At 38.3% G+C, this 16,066-nt stretch overlaps 1 protein-coding gene across 5 annotated transcripts in view; it reads left to right on the top strand.

Annotated features, from left to right (window-relative positions):
- Positions 1-16,066, top strand: part of LOC114041175 (regucalcin-like) — a 60,389-nt gene that overhangs the window by 29,774 nt on the left and 14,549 nt on the right. For 4 of the 5 annotated variants that reach the window (XM_027859480.1, XM_027859481.1, XM_027859483.1 and 1 more), the window contains exons 3-6: positions 951-1,133; positions 1,555-1,770; positions 6,257-6,388; positions 13,439-13,593. In XM_027859480.1, coding sequence (XP_027715281.1) covers positions 951-1,133; positions 1,555-1,770; positions 6,257-6,388; positions 13,439-13,593 — 686 coding nt within the window. The remainder of the gene's footprint in view (positions 1-950; positions 1,134-1,554; positions 1,771-6,256; positions 6,389-13,438; positions 13,594-16,066) is intronic. The other variant, XM_027859484.1, reaches the window with a different exon arrangement.

Here is a 16,066-nt window from a genome sequence, read left to right as displayed (position 1 = left end):
ACCTAGTTGAGTGTTCTTGTTCTATCTCCCATTGCCATGCAGCAGTGGTGACTATAGGGGAATAGGTGGGTAGGAAAGGGTGACAAGTCCTAATCCCTCCAGCAAGAAGATTGAAGAGAACTCTCATGCTTTGTAGTAGGGAAAAGAAAGAAATGAATGAAGGTGGTTCAATTCCCTTTTAATAGTCAGCTAATCATCAGTTCCTCTGGCTCAGTGATTAACAAGGGGATTGCTTCATCATGCCCAAAGCACCCTTTAGTCCTGAGTCACACATGATTGGTGAATATCAGCCAAGAATTTTGTAATCGCTAAGCACCAAGCCCTGGGTAAACACATGTGGTTGGCTGGAATTAAGCAGAGAAGCCCTGTTCACATTGTGTGAAACTACTGGTTGCAAAAGCATAGTATTTAGATAGTATCCTATCCTGGTTAGACCATATCTGGAGCTTTGTACCCAGCTGTGGACACCACATTTTGCATGGGACATTGACAAGTTGGAAGTTATCCAGAGAAATGCAACCAAAAGGATGAGGAGACTTGGAACCACACAATATAAAGATTGATTGATTGATTGAACTAGGAATATTTAACTTGAAGAAGAGAAGACGAAGGAGAAAAGAGAAGGGAGGATATAAATATTTGAAGTTTAATTCAAATGTATTTAAGGATTATCATGTGGAAAAGGGTTCAGACTTGTTCTGCTTGACTCTGGAGGATAGGAAATTATAGGGAGATAAGTTTGACTCAATGTAAGGAAAAACTTCCAAACAATGAGAACTATCCAAAAAATGGAATGGGTCTCCAATCATGGGGAATCTTCAAGTAGAGCTGTGGATGACTGCTTGTCCCAGAATCATGAGCAGGGGTTGGACAGATACCCTTCCATAGCACTGCATAACTCGGAGTGATTTTTGTTCTCCACTGTCTCTGCTCCTTTGTGTTTCTTGCAGATGCCCGGGTAGGATGTGTGGCTCTCCGAGAGTGTGGGGGCTATGTTGTAGCCCTTGGAACCCGGTTTGGCCTCTTGAGCTGGGAAGACCAATCAGTGACAACTGTTTCTTACCTTGAACAGGATAAACCAAACAACAGGTTCAATGATGGCAAAGTGGACCCTGCTGGAAGATTTGTGGCTGGTAAGGATGGAAATAGTAATAATGATTCATATTTATACTGTTTCTTAAAGTTGTCTCACTGCTTTCTTCACAATAACCCTGTGAGATAGGTAGTGAAAATATTATTATCTCTGTTCTACAGATGAGGAAACTGAGTCTCAGAAAGTTGAAGCAATTTGTGTCAAAAAAATTAATATTGTATACTGAGCTTCAGGTCTAAGTCTGCCAGAAACAATTTTTATTTAGTTTAATATTATTCCAAGTCCAAACATTTCTCATTTAGAGACTAGCAAGTATCTAAGGCAAAATTTGAACCCAGGGCTGGCTGACTAACCGTTATACCACACTGTCTCTCTATTTTTTGTTTTTGATTTAGCAAGTGTCTAGTATCTAGCCACAGTAAATGCTTAATAAAGGTTGACTGATTGATTGATCCCTGTAGGTACAATGGCTGAGGAATCTAGCCCAGGAGTATGGGAGAAACAACAAGGGTCTATCTATACTCTCTATTCGGATTGCTCTGTGGTGAAGCAATTGGACCAGCTAGGCATCTCCAATGGATTGGACTGGTCTCTGGATCACCAAATATTCTACCACATTGATAGTCTGACATATGCTGTGCATGCCTTTGACTATGACCTACCATCAGGGAAGATTGGTATGGATATGATCTTGTGGCCCTTTTTATTTCAGTAATCCTGGAAAGATACTCTTATTAAGCCAGGGGGTACAGATGATGTGAACATGGACTTGTTCTTCAAGGTAGGAATGGAGAGAAGGGCAGGAAAGCTTGCAAATGGTTCACTTAGGACAAATAATTCACATGGATGCTAATAAATTTATGGAACTCACTGCCCTAAGAGGTAATTGAAAAAAAAAATAGAAACAGATTCAAAAATGGTTTTGATAAATTAGTGTATAGCAGAACTATGATAGACTATTAAGACAACTTGCCAGTACTTTAGGATTCATGCATTATCCTTGATGCAGCTACCATGGTACAAACCTAGTCATAGGACAAATTGTGAAGCAGGTGAATTTTTTAAAAATTTAATTCTATTTTTTTTAATCAATGAAAATCTACCTTTGCTCCTTTCCACCTTCCCCTCAATTGAGAAAGAAAGAAAAACAAAACTCCTGTTACAGACATGTATAGTCATTTATAGGCTCTCTGGGCCTACCTTACCTGATTTAAAGCACCCAGTACCCTCGGGTTCTCTGTTTCCCTTTCCCTAGTAAAACCTGCCCTTTGAAAAGTCCTTTTTTTTTTTTAACCTTAGTATGAATTTGTCCATGCAATACTTCCTCTAGGGCTATTTTCACTTTAGGTTTTAATTATAGAATCAAAGGGTCTCCTCCTCTTTAAGGAATTATCCCCATTCCCCAAGTAGATGGGGGAGATAATTTAGGGCAGAGAAATTTTGTTGGTGGCCATGAGATGGGGAGTTGTCTTCATGCCAATGAGCAAGGCCATTTTCATCAAAAGGACCATAACCCTTTTGATGATAATGTTCCTTCATTGTATTGTGATATACAGAGCATGGACTGCTCAGGCCATGGGTCTGACCTGCTGTGGCAGTGCTTGAGTAGTAGAAGGAAGGCTGAGCTTATAGTTAAAAGACCTGAGTTTGAGCTCTGGCTCTACTACTAACTAGTTATTTGAACTTAGTGAGGTTTTTTGTTTTTGTTTTGTTTGTTTTAATCTGTAAAATGAAGGTTGGATTAAATAACTTCTGAATTCACGTTTAGGGTTAAAATTCTGTGAGTCTATGTGTGTATTTTCCTTCATCTAACCAAGATAACTGGTTTACCCAGATAGCAATGGAAAATTCACAGCAACATCCATTATTACGAAACATCAAAGAATGTTGCTTTGATGTGTTGTTACAGAGCTGAAGACCCTTGAGATCAGTGGTCATGTTATTATGAATAATATTCTTTGACTCAGTCTGTTTTTGCTATTTATTCTTCTTTGGTACACACTGGTTTATTGTATAATAGATGCTTGTTAAATTGAGTAGAAAAATGACTGGGAGTGGTGTTGTAATCTCTGTTCCTGGGGCAGCTGAGGCTGATGGATCATGTACTCTCTGGAGTTCTGAATTACAGTGGGCTAAAGCTGACTGAGGGTCCACGCTAAATCTGGCACTGATATCGTGAGCCCCTGGGGATTCACCCTCTAAGGAAGAGTGAACATATTCAAGTCAGAAGGTCAAGGCATCCATGCCAAAGAGCACTCACAGTAGGCCTGTGAGTGCTTGTGGAACTTCTAGGCTAGGTGAAGTAAAGAGAGAGAGGAAGGAAGGAAGGAAGGAAGGAAGCAAGGAAGGAAGCAAGCATGGAAGGAAGGAAGGAAAGAATGAATGACAGTGAGTCAGTCAATAAGCATTTATTAAGTGCCTACTATGTGCCAAGAATTGTGCTAAGCCTTGTGAATACAAAGAGAGACAAAAAAATGGACTCTGCCCCAATTGCATCTCACAGTCTAACAGGGGAAACAAAACATATCGGTAAAAAGTTAAACAGCTATGCAAGATTTAAACAATAGTTCAGCCTAACAATAAGAAAAATGCCAGACTTCAGTTTTATTCTTTACGCCCTTGAAGATTTTTGAGCAAGGATAACAAGATCAAAGTGTCTTGTGTCTTGGGAAGATGATTTCAATTAAATGCTTACGCTTTGCATAACGCAATAATCTTCAAGTAATATGCAGGATGGATTGAGTAGGGCTACAGCTAGGGTTGGGGAGACCAATTTAGAGACTAGATTTTAAAGTGTGAGCTAGATGGTAGCAGTGGAAATGAAAGAGAAAGGTTTTGTCAAAGGATGATTTTGTCAAAGTAGCTTTAGGGGAAGGTGTGAAGAAGAAGAAGAAATAAAAAAAGACTGAGATTTCAAGCAGCAAGGACTGGGATAATGGTGGTATAGAAACAGAGGGAGGAGTAAGAAAACAGAGCCAAACCTTATGCTTTCCACACTCAGACTGAAGTCGATCTTGAGAATTCTCAATAATCACTCCTATCTCTCTGGCTTATTCCTCTATACAGATTCTGTCTCTGAAAAAATTAGAACCTAGCTCATTTTAACTCTACCTAGAAGTATTAATGACTCCACTCATTGTAAACATTTAGAGTCTTCCAATAAGCATCAAAACATAGAGTATTTGTTCAGGAAGGAAAGTAATTGACATTAAAGGAGCTACAATTCCCACACTTTAGTGAGACAATAGGAATATATTTCACTTCTAAAAGAGTAATCCCTCTTCCTCCAAAATGGTTCAACTTCAGTCTCCTTAAAAGACTCACAAGAGGGGTTGTTAGGTGGCACAGTGGATAGAGCACTGGCCCTGGATTCAGGAGGACCTGAGTTCAAATCCAGCCTCAGACACATAACACTTACCAGCTCTATGACCCTGGGCAAGTCACTTAACCCCACTGCCTAGTCAAAAAAAAAAAAAAAGACTCACAAGACTAAATGGAAGTCTCAATCATTTTAAAAGAACAAGTGATGCACCATATACTAAAATAAGCAATAAATGATTTAGACATAAAGGATAATAACATAAGCAAATTAGAAGAACATAGAAGGAATTGCCTGCTAGATCTATAGATGGGGAAAGAATTCATGACCAAACAAGAGATAGGTTCAAAGGAGGTAAATGAACAATTTTGATTCATAAAATTAAAAAAAAAAAGTTTTTGCACAAACAAAACTATTGCAGTTAAAATTAGAAGAGAAGCAAGAAATTGGGGAAAATCTTTGCAGCAAGTTTCTCTGATAAAGGTCTCATTTCTCAGGGAACTGAATGAAATTTGTATGAATAAGATCTGTTCTCTAATTGATAAATGGTAAGGATGTGAATAAGCAGTGTTGAGAAGAAGAAACCCAAGCTATCAAAAACTATATGAAAAAATGTTCTAAATCATTCATAATTGGAGAAATGCAAATTAAAACAACTCTGAGGTGCCATCTCACACCTGTCAGATTGGCTAAGTTGATGAAAAAGGAAGGTGACAAATGCTGGAGGAGCTGTGGGAAAACAGGTATTTTAATACACTGTTGGTGGATTTATTCAACCATACTAGAAAGCAATTTGTAACTATACCTCAACAGCTATCAAACTATACCCTTTGTCCATTAGTAGGTCTATACCCCAAAGAGGTATGGATGGGAAGATGGGAGTGGACATGGTGAGAAATTAGTTCATGGAAAAAGATGTTGAGGAGTGGGGGCAGTGGTGTTGGTATTGAACTCTGAATCAGTGATGCAGTGGCCAACAAAGATCATTCAATTTTGGGCACAATCACAGAAAGTATTAGTCATCTCAAGTGAAGTCTTGGGATACCAGATTGGAAAAGGGACATGGAAGAGTTTAAAGTAAATTCAGAGAGTGACCAGGATAGGTAGAGAGCCCCAAACCATGCCATGCGAGGATCAGTTAAAGGTACTGGAAATGTGGAGAAAAGAAATTAGGAAAAAAAGAAGTTTGAGAAAGAAATACGTCTTCAAGTAATAAAGATTAGTCACCTAAAAGAGGAAACAGTGTTACTCTTCTTGATCTCAGAGGGTGGAAATTGCAGGGAAGGTGGAATTTGGCTCAGCTTTAAGGAAAACAATTTCCTAATAATTAGAACTATCCCAAAATGAGACTGGCTGCTTCGTAAGTTTCCCATCACTGGAGGTGTTAAAGTAGAGGTTGATATTGTCAGGGTTCTTGTAAATGGGGTTCATGTTTTGAGTACAAGTTGGTATAATGAGCTGGGCCTGACTCAGATCCAGGAAGTTTGCATTTGAAATTGGAATGAAATCAGATGCTAGAAATCTAGCTAACAGTTAACAAAAGGAGGTGTACTTTGCCAGAGCAGGACATACAGAACAGAGGTGTGTTCATCCAGGATAAAAAACTGATTCAGCAGAATACACCTGATGATCTGTGGTTGTAAGCTTTAGTCTCCTGAGCCAATCAGATCTCCAGGACAGTTTCCATACCTTTTAAGGAAAATCTAGCCTAACTTTCATGGAGGTATGTGGGTGCCACTTAGGACATTTTCCCAAGATAGCTCACCTCTGAGGCCCCTTCCAACAATGAGATTTTATAAGTCTATGATTTTATAAAAATCTCCATCCTTGTTCTTCTTTTATAGACAATAGAAGGCTTATCTATAAGTTGGAAGAGGAAGAAAGCATGCCTGATGGTATGTGCATTGACATTCAAGGGAAGCTGTGGGTGGCCTGCATTGATGCTGGAAGAATAATACGTTTGGACCCTGAGACAGGTAAAATATTGCAAATGAAATTCTGAAAATGGTTGTCAGGCATGGAATGTTTTTGGAATGGGCTGTAGGCATTTCCAGGTGGAAGTGGCATGCTGGTATGCTGACTTCAGAGAGACAGAAATAAGGTAATAGTCACTGATTTGTCAAATCATACTTGCCCTCACTATTCTTGCAGCCTTTCATTTTTCTTATAGGATTTATTTATGTATTTATTTAATTTTCCTTTATGGACCAATGTCCCTCAGAAGTCACAAGTAAAATGATTTTCACATAAATCTGATCAAATTTTAAATTCACTAAAGAAAGTGGCAATTTTTTCACATTTCAACAAATATTTATTGAGCATCTATTATATGCAAAATATAATAATAATAGTAATAAACAGCAGCACATGGGATATTCAGAGAGGATTAGTATCACTGGTGTGAGGGCTTACTGAGCTCTTTTCAGGGTTGCCCATTAGCCTTTGGTGTCTTCTTGGCACCCAACTCTCACCTGTAACTCCAAGAAACTGTAGCATGTGCAGCAGCCATACCCAGGTAAAACCATCTCAGCAGATGGGCTAAACCAGGTTGAGGGTAACGGACAAGCCTCAAACCTGTGGGTGAGTTAGGATGTGCATTAGTTGAGATGTCTACCCCAAACATGAGAACAATTTGTCCTCAGCCATGAAGGCAGCTGAAGCAGGTGCTGTGGAATGCTTAGAGCTTGGTGAGACCTCAAAGATGCCAAGGTCATCCACTGCCTCCTGGGCCATTGCCACTCATTCTGACTTTTGTCCTGCCATTGGACTTTGATGACTTAAGAAGAGAGAGTGAGGCCTATGACTTTGTGAACTCTACGTCACTTAAATCCAATTTATGCACAAGTCAAGACATCACCCTGTGATGTCATTGGTCCTCTTTGGAAATGAAAGATGAACAACAACAACAATAATAACTCAAATTAGATAGCACCTTATGGTTTACAAAGTGCTTCACATCTGTTAACTCATTTGTTCCTCACAGCAGCCCTATAAGGTTGGGCTATCATTGTCCCATTTCACAGATGAGAAAATTGAGTCAGAGAGCAGTTGTAAGTGTCACACAGTTTATAAATGTCTGAGGCAGGATTTGAATTCAGGTGTTTCTGACTCCAACTCCAGCCCTCTAACCACTTCATTTCTGAGCTGCCTAAATAATAAGCTTAAGAATTAGAAGGGAAATTAAAGACTGTCTAGTACAACACCTGTCCTCCCTATCACCCTTCCCCTGTCTCATGCCATTGCAGAACTCATCTGGGACTACCAGGTAGAAGAAAGACCTGCCACCATTGGGAACGTCCTCTCCCTCTGCCTTCCCCTTTTACTCAGGCTGCTTGATGGCACACAAGACTTGGATGAGATGGGAGTCAATAATTCTTTTCCTTCTAATGAGATGAAGGACCTATAGGCCTTACCATCTACTCTTTCACTACTTGTTAAGGACTTCCAGGCTTTTCCATTTGCTTTGTCTCTAAACCTTGTAATACTATCCCTCCCTCACCTCCCACATCCCACTGTCATCTGACCTACTTAAGAACCCTGGGACCTTGTCATCTGACTGATGAACCCTTAGGATTCCTGGACTATTTGATCTACTCTGCAGCTCAGCTTTATTTTATGTATTGTCTTTTTCTCCCAGTTAGATGAGAGCAAGGACTGTCTCATTTTAAAAAATTAGTATCCTAAGTGCTTAACTCAGTACTTGACACGGAGTAAGGACTTAATAGATACTTTTCTTTCATCCATTTTGATTCCCTCATTTTATAGAGAAGTCCATAGAGGTTAAATGATTAGCCCAAGATTAAAAAAAAAAATAAAAAAAAAAACAAAAGAAAAATATGTATCTGGTGGTAGATCTGGACTTAGGTCTCTGATTACAAATTCAGTGCTCTTACTATTATAGGATACTCTCCTATCAAGAGAAAGTCATTAATGGTTGTGTGTGTGTGTGTGTATAGAAATGTGACTCTTTTTAAAAAATGCTTAGGTCTATATCTCAAATAGATCATTAGAAAGAGAAAAGGACCCACATGTACAGAAATATTTAGAGCAGCTCTTTTTGTGGTGGCAAAAAAAATTGGAAATTGAGGGGATGCCCCATCAATTGAGGAATGGCTGAAAAAATTGTGGTATATGAATGTAATGGAATACTATTGTGTTATAAAAAATGATGAGCAGGCAGATTTCAGAAAAACCTGGAAAGACTTATATGAACTGATGCGGAGTGAAATGAGCAGAACCAGGAGAACAGTATATGCAGTAACTGCAAAATTGCGCAATGACTAGCTTTGATAGACTTAGCTCTTCTGAGCAATGCAATGATCTAAGGCAGTTCCAAAAGACTCATGATGGAAAATGCTATCCACATCCAGAGAAAGAACTATGGAGTCTGAATGCAGATCAAAGTATACTATTTTCTCTCTCTTTTTTTTTCTTTCTCGTGGTTTTTCTTTTTTGTTCTGATTCTTCTTTCACAACATAACTAATATGGAAATATATTTAATGTGATTGTACATATATAACCTATATCAGACTGCTTACCATATTGAGGACAGGGGACAGGAGGGGAGGAAGGGAAGGAGGGAGGGAGGGAGGGAGAAAAAAATTTGAAAATCAAAATCTTATAAAAGCAAATGTTGAAAACTATCTTTACATGCATTTGGAAAAAATAAAATGCTATTAAGCGGGGAAATTTTTTTTTAAATTTAGGAAATGCTGCTGGATGAGTGAGTAGCAGCTGAAGGTGGGGTGAATAACTAGGAGGCTAATTGTCTAGGTGTGAGGTAATATTACCTGATCCTGGAGCAGTAGAAATGATAACAGAAAACAAAGGAAGAGACAGATTTGAGAGATATTGTAAAACAAGAATTAGTAGGATGAGGTGTTTCACTGGATAGGAGGCATGAAAGAGAGGGTAAAGTCAAGGATAATTTCAAGGTTCTGAGGATGAAGGACTGGTTTGGGGTGGGAGGAGAAATATGAGAAATGTAAGTTGAAGTGTCAGTGGAGCAATGAATTGTTGGAAATGGAGCATGAGAAGTCAGGGCTGGAAACAGAGTTCTAGTTCTGGTGCCATGTTTTAAGAAGGACATTAATAGACTGGAGAGAGTCCAGAAGGGAGCAACCATAATGGTGAAGGGCCTCGAATAGATGTCACAGGACAATTAGTCGAAGGAGCCAGGCATACTTAAGCCTGGAGAAGAGAAGACTCAGGAGCCATGATAGTTGTGTTTAAGTGTCTAAAAGTGAAAGACAGATTCAACTTGTTCTATTTGGCTCTGATGGACAATGGTAGAAGTCTCAAAGAGGAAAATTTATACTTTATGTAAGGAAGAATACCCTAACAGTTTGAGGTGTCCCTAGTGGAATGTGCTGCCTCAGGAAGTAGTGGGTTCTCCCTTATTGAAAGTTTTCAAGAGGTTGCATAATAACTAGCATTTATCTAGCACTTTAAGGTTTGCAAAGTGCTTTACATATGTCATGTCATTTGATCTTCATGATAACCCAGTGATGGCAATATATTATCCCCATTTTACAGGTGAGGAAACTGAGTCTGAGAGGCTAAGTGAATTGCTTAGGGGTCACATAGTAAGTCTCTGAGGTAGGCATTGAACTCAGGTCTTCCTAACTTTGTATGTCTACTGTATCTGTTATGCCACCTAGCTGCCTGGATGACCACTGGTTAGTTTCATGATAGTGGAGATTCCTTTTGGGTATGGGGTAGGTTAGATGTCCACTGAGGTCTCTTCCAACTTTCAGACACTGTGATCCTGTGAATTAATTTGGGGGAGTCGTCTCCATAAGAGTGATCATTGAAACGTTGGAGCCAGATTGGATTGCCAAGAAAGAGAGTAAAGCAAGAGAAGGTGAAGACAAAACCGTAGGGAACACGAGGCATCGTGAATTACTTACCAAATTACCAAATTTTACGTTTTGAAAGCGAGGTAGAGTCGAGGAGTCAGGAAAGGAGATGTAGAATGATCAATATAAAGAGAAGCAGGATAGGTTAATCTAAGTAATGGAAGCCAAGGGAAGAGAGATTACCAAAAAAAGAAGATGGTGGCCAGGAATGTCAAGTGCTATCAAAAGGGGAAGGAGGATAGTTGTATCAATTCTGACAAATTTTTAAAAATGATAAAATGAAGACTCTTTTTTATAAAGTGAACGACCACCTGTAAGTTTGTCTGTATTATATGTTGCATTTTTGTACACGGAATTTTAAAAATTTGGGACTAACACAGTTACTTTGCCTTCTGGTAGTATGCATCTGAGGCATTTTGTTTTAGCTTTAGCAATGCAGGTAATAGAAAAGAGTATTCAGGTGGTTTTTGCATCTTGTAACTAGCCAGGAGCTTGGAACTTTTGTGGATATAGATTCCCTTATTTCCTGTGTTTTGAATTATATTTACCTAAAAGGACTGATAAACTACAAAGCATTCAGAAGAGGGTGGAGAGTCTGGATTAAAGATTGTGCCATATGAAGATCAAATGAAACAACTGGGGAGATGTTTAGATTGGAGAACAAAAGAGTATAGGGATAAAATCGCTGCTTATATATAGGAAGAGCTGGCATGCAGAAAGATTACCCTTTTTCTGCTTGGCCCCAAAGGGCAGAACTAAAAGCAATGGGTAGAAATTAAAGAGGAGAATTTTAGCTTGATATAAGGACAAACCTTCTAATAATAAGAACCATCTCACAGTAGAATGGATACAACAGAAAGCAGTGAGATTAAATGAGATCATATTTGTAAAGTGTCTGGCACATGATAGATGTTTCATAAATGTTTATTCTCTTCTCTTTCCCCTTCTTGAAGGTCTTCTTTTAATATTATTTTAAATTTATGGAATAAAACAAGCATTTCTATAAAATAGTATAATAAAAAGATGATTGCACATGAAACTGAAAATCTACTATGTATAACTTGCTGTTCCTTTTAAACATATAACAAAATTATGACATAAATGTCTTTTTTTTCTTCCCTCCCCCCCCTAGAAATGGCCACCATAGGCACAAATATATATATATATATATATATGTAAAATTAGTCTATGCATACTTTTATTTATCAGTTCTTTCTCTGGATGCAGATAATGTTTTCTTCATATGTCTTTTATAGTTAATTTGGTTATTTATAATAGTCAAAATAATTTATTCATTCAAAGTCATTCTTAAAGTAATATTGCTGTTACTGTATGAAATGTTCTCTTGGTTCTGCTCATTTTGCTCTTCATTATTTCCTGAAAATCTTTCTTGGACGTCTTACAGCAAAGGCTTAAAGGGTATGTTGTAGGGGAATTTCTTATTTGGGTTTAAGTTGATAAGCAAGAATTTTTTAAGTGCCTACTGTGTTCCAAGCACTGTGCAAGATGCTGATATAAATAAGTAGAATGAAACAATCCCTGCATGCAATGAGTTTACCTTCTAACTGTATCTCAGCCCCAGAGAGGCTTAAATGACTTAGCTATATTCACAAGGCTAACTTGAGTTCAAAAGGCTGGAATCAAACCCAATTCCCTTGTGACTCCAAGTTCAGAGGTCTTTCCAATACACTATGTTACTTCTCTTAAATACTAAAATGCTAAATATTAAATGCTTCCCTTAGTACTTATGACCATGGTTAAGTCTCTCTTAGTTGCAGCCACAATCTCATGGTTTTGAATGGGGAGTCTTTCAATAGGAAAATTCTTCTTGAAGATAGAAGAGGTGGTATAATTCTAGGAGTACCAGGAAGGATACCTTACCTGACAAAAAACATCTCCGACCTGTTCTCTGGTGCCCAAAACTTGTTTAACGGGGGATAAAGACTTTCATTCTGCCATCAACAATAAGACTTGGGGCAGCTAGGTGGCGCAGTGGATAGAGCACCGGCCCTGAAGTCAAGAGGACCCGAGTTCAAATCCGGCCTCAGACCAAACACTTGACATTTACTAGCTGTGTGACCCTGGGCAAGTCATTTAACCCCAATTGCTTAAAAAAAAACAAAAACAAAACGAACAAACAATAAGACTTAAATGCAAATAATAATAACACATTTATATAGTGCTTTTCTTGAAATAACCCTTTAAGGTAAATATGTAAGTATTATTCCTCCTTTATAGATGAGGACACTGGAGCTTAGAGGTTAAAAGGCTTGTCTATAATATACCTAATGGGTACCAGGCCTTGTATTTGACCTTAAGTCTTCTATCTCAAAGTCCAGCTTTCTTTCTACTATTCCATACTTCCCAAGAGACGATATATAGACTTAAATTTATACTAGGATATACTTGACTGATATTGAGAGCAGGTTGTGATAACAAGGAGAGAGAAGAGGTCATAGTGTACTAGGTCCTGAAAGATGTATGAGATAATAAGGGGGATGGGAAAGGGTGTAGAATTTGCCTACTTCACAATTTTACCAAAAGCTAGCCTTAACATCAGGGAAATGAAACAACAAATTTTAAAAGCCCAGGTTGCTGTTTTGCTTTCCTGGTAAGCAACCTGATAGGGAAGAATAAAGGAATCATTACTACTAAGTTTTTCAAAGCAGATGTAACCAAAAAAAGGAATATTTTACTTCCTGTGTAATGAGTGGTGCAGCTTGGTAGATAATATGATGATGAACTTGGAAGCCTGGGGCCCGGGGTCAATTCTTATCTCAAACAATTACTAGCTGGGTGATTATGGTGTCTAACACTCAGTCCACTAGACTAGAAGTGTCAAACTCCAATGGAAGGAGATCCCTGCCACATATTGACTTAGAAAACCACAAATTAACTATCTACGTTGTATTATATTTTTATTTATTTTGTTCAACAATCCCCAGTTACATTTTAATGTGATTCAGGCCATACTTGGAGTTTTGTGGGCTGCTTGTGGCCTACACACAGGAGCTTGGCACCTCTGCATTACACTATCCTGTCTCATATTATTATCATACCGTGAATTAAAAGGCTGGTTTCAGAGTATTTCTCTCACAGCTTGCCCTGAGCCCCAAGGGCTAGCTATAACTCTATATAAATGTCAGCTGTTAGCATTATTCTTACAGGAAAAAGATTGCAGACAGTGAAGATGCCCACTCCTAGGATAACATCCTGCTGCTTTGGCGGAAAGGACTACTCTGAACTCTATGTCACTTCAGCCTCTGATGGCTTGAGCCAAGAAGAACTGACAAGAGAACCCCACGCAGGAGAGATTTTCAAGGTATTGAGACCATGGATCCTTTTATTCATCTATTTATGGAACAAAATTACCCACTAGCTGAGCTGTTATAAAGAATGTACTTTGTAAACCTTAAAATTCTATATAAATATGAAGGCAACAAATATTTATTTAGCTCTTAGTGCTTATATTATTGGGCAACTAGGTGGTACAGTAGATAGCATGCTGGGCCCAGAGTTAGGAAGACCTGAGTTCAAATCCAGCCTCAGACACTTATTAGCTGTGTGACCCTGGGCAGGTCACTTAACCTTGTTTGCCTTAGTTTCCTCATCTGTAAAATAAACTAGAGAAGGAAATGGCAAACCCCTCCAGTACCTTTGCCAAGAAAACTCCAAATGGGGTCATGAAGAATTGGACACGACTAAACAACAGTGACTCACATTATTATTATGTAAAGAATGATAATATGAAAAATAATATTATTCACATTCTTAAGATGATTTAGGAATCTCTGATAACTCCCAGAAAAACTTGGCTAGAGTACATTTGTACTCTCTACCAAAAAGGAGGTTATTGAACAAATAATTTGTATTAATAATATCTCATGAGGAATGTTTAAACTCCTTAATATATATATTAACTCTGAATGAATAATATTAGGTATAGAGATGGATAGTAGACCTGTGATATAATTGGTGTAGGGAACTATTAGGTGAGGAAACTCCTGATGTCAATGCAATTTAACACCTCTGCAACTTATAGTCTTAGAACTTTGATAATCTGTTGCAGCAATAAGGAGTGAAGGGATTTGCCCAGGATCACACAGACAGTATAGGTCAAGATTAAACTAAGAACCAGATCTTCCTACCTCTGAGGTGAGCTCCCTTTTCATATTACTAGTAATATAGGTTTAGATTCTGGAACCCAAAGCATCCATTTCACAAAGAAGCTACTTGTTTTTAGATGACAGCTAAGTAAGCACATCCTGAGTGAAAAGATGCTCTCTGAAACACAAAAGGTTTCTTGGGTGGTATTTCTGCCTATGAGTTTAGTTATTTATCATATTGATATGCTGGAAATTTTCAAAGGCCCCATAATATTATACTGTGTAGCTGATAATAAAGCTGTACAGTTCTTTTTAAAGTATTCTCTATTTTACACTTTTTAATTAATCATATGGATAGACCTTCTTCTGCTTCACGTAGGTTTCATTTGAATGAGTAAGTCTAGGAGATCGTCACATAGCGGATAAAGGGCTGGGCCTGGAGTCAGGAGGACTCATCTTCTTGAGTTCAAATCTGACCTCAGACACTTCCTACTGTGTGATCCTGGGCGAGTCATTTGACCATTTGCCTCAGTCTCCTCATCTGTAAAATGAGCTGGAGAAGGAAATGGTAATCCAATCCAGTATCTCTGCCAAGAAAACCCCAAATGGGGTTGCGAAGAGTCAGACACAACTGAAAAATGACTCAGCAGCAACAACAATAATAACAACAACAAGAGGAGAGGTTCTTGGAGTTGTTTGGTGTTTTTCTAATACTTTTTTTTACTCTCTTGATAATAGCTAGCATTTATATAGTACTTTCAAGTTTGCAAAGCACTTTACAAATATTACATCATTTTATCCTCACAACAACCCTGGTAGGTAGGTAGGGACTAGTATTATCCTCAGAAACTGAGGTGTCATTCCTGGACCCCAGGAATAGGCGATGGCTTTTTATCCATTTAATAGATATTTATTGAATGTTTGCTCCTTACATAGTGTTGGGATAAGTGCTGAGTGTGATACAAAAGAAATGTTAGAAGACGTGGTATCTGCCCTCAGTTAGTTTCCAATCCAGTTTTGGAAGCAGGAATTTCCAAAACGTAAAGAAACAGTTAAGTAACAGTGGGAGGCAGCATGTGAGTATCAAAAAAGAGGGAGACAGGCAATAAATGCTCTTGCAGTTCGAAGAAGGAGCTCATTGCAGACTAATGTTGCATGCAAGGCCCTAATGCATAGGATGGGACTTTGATCGATTGTGTTAGTTTCTTCTCTCAAGGAAAAAAAAATCTTTTTATGGGAAATGTGCTCTTTCATCTAAGTAGCAAAGTATCTTGAATTGAAGATTCTTCCTTTATCTCTTTGTGCTTTTGTACTGACTATTTTGGAAATACATGACTAATAAACACCACAGATGGGAATCTTCCTGAATGCAGATCTTCCTGACTCCGGGCCCAACATTCTATTCACTAGGCCAGACAACAGCTCATGATGTCTTGAGATTGGTTATTCAACACTGAAAAAAGAAGACAGTGAAGGACCTCTTAAAAAAGAGTTTTTAATCATTTTTATTCAGCTATCCATGACTCACAAATAAAAGACCTGATTCTTTCTTTCTTTTCTGTGGATGACAGCATTCCACTTTCAGGTGGGGCATATAATAGATTTATTGAGAGAGAGATGTTTTGACAGCTGAGAAAATGGCTGTTGTTTGAGCTATGTTACTGCTGATGCAAGGCAGTGGGTCACATC

Source organism: Vombatus ursinus, unplaced genomic scaffold (genome assembly GCF_900497805.2).
Source record: "Vombatus ursinus unplaced genomic scaffold, bare-nosed wombat genome assembly UNPS02014168.1, whole genome shotgun sequence".
Taxonomy (NCBI): Eukaryota; Metazoa; Chordata; class Mammalia; order Diprotodontia; family Vombatidae; genus Vombatus; species Vombatus ursinus.
This window is presented reverse-complemented; position numbering and strand designations above follow the sequence as displayed.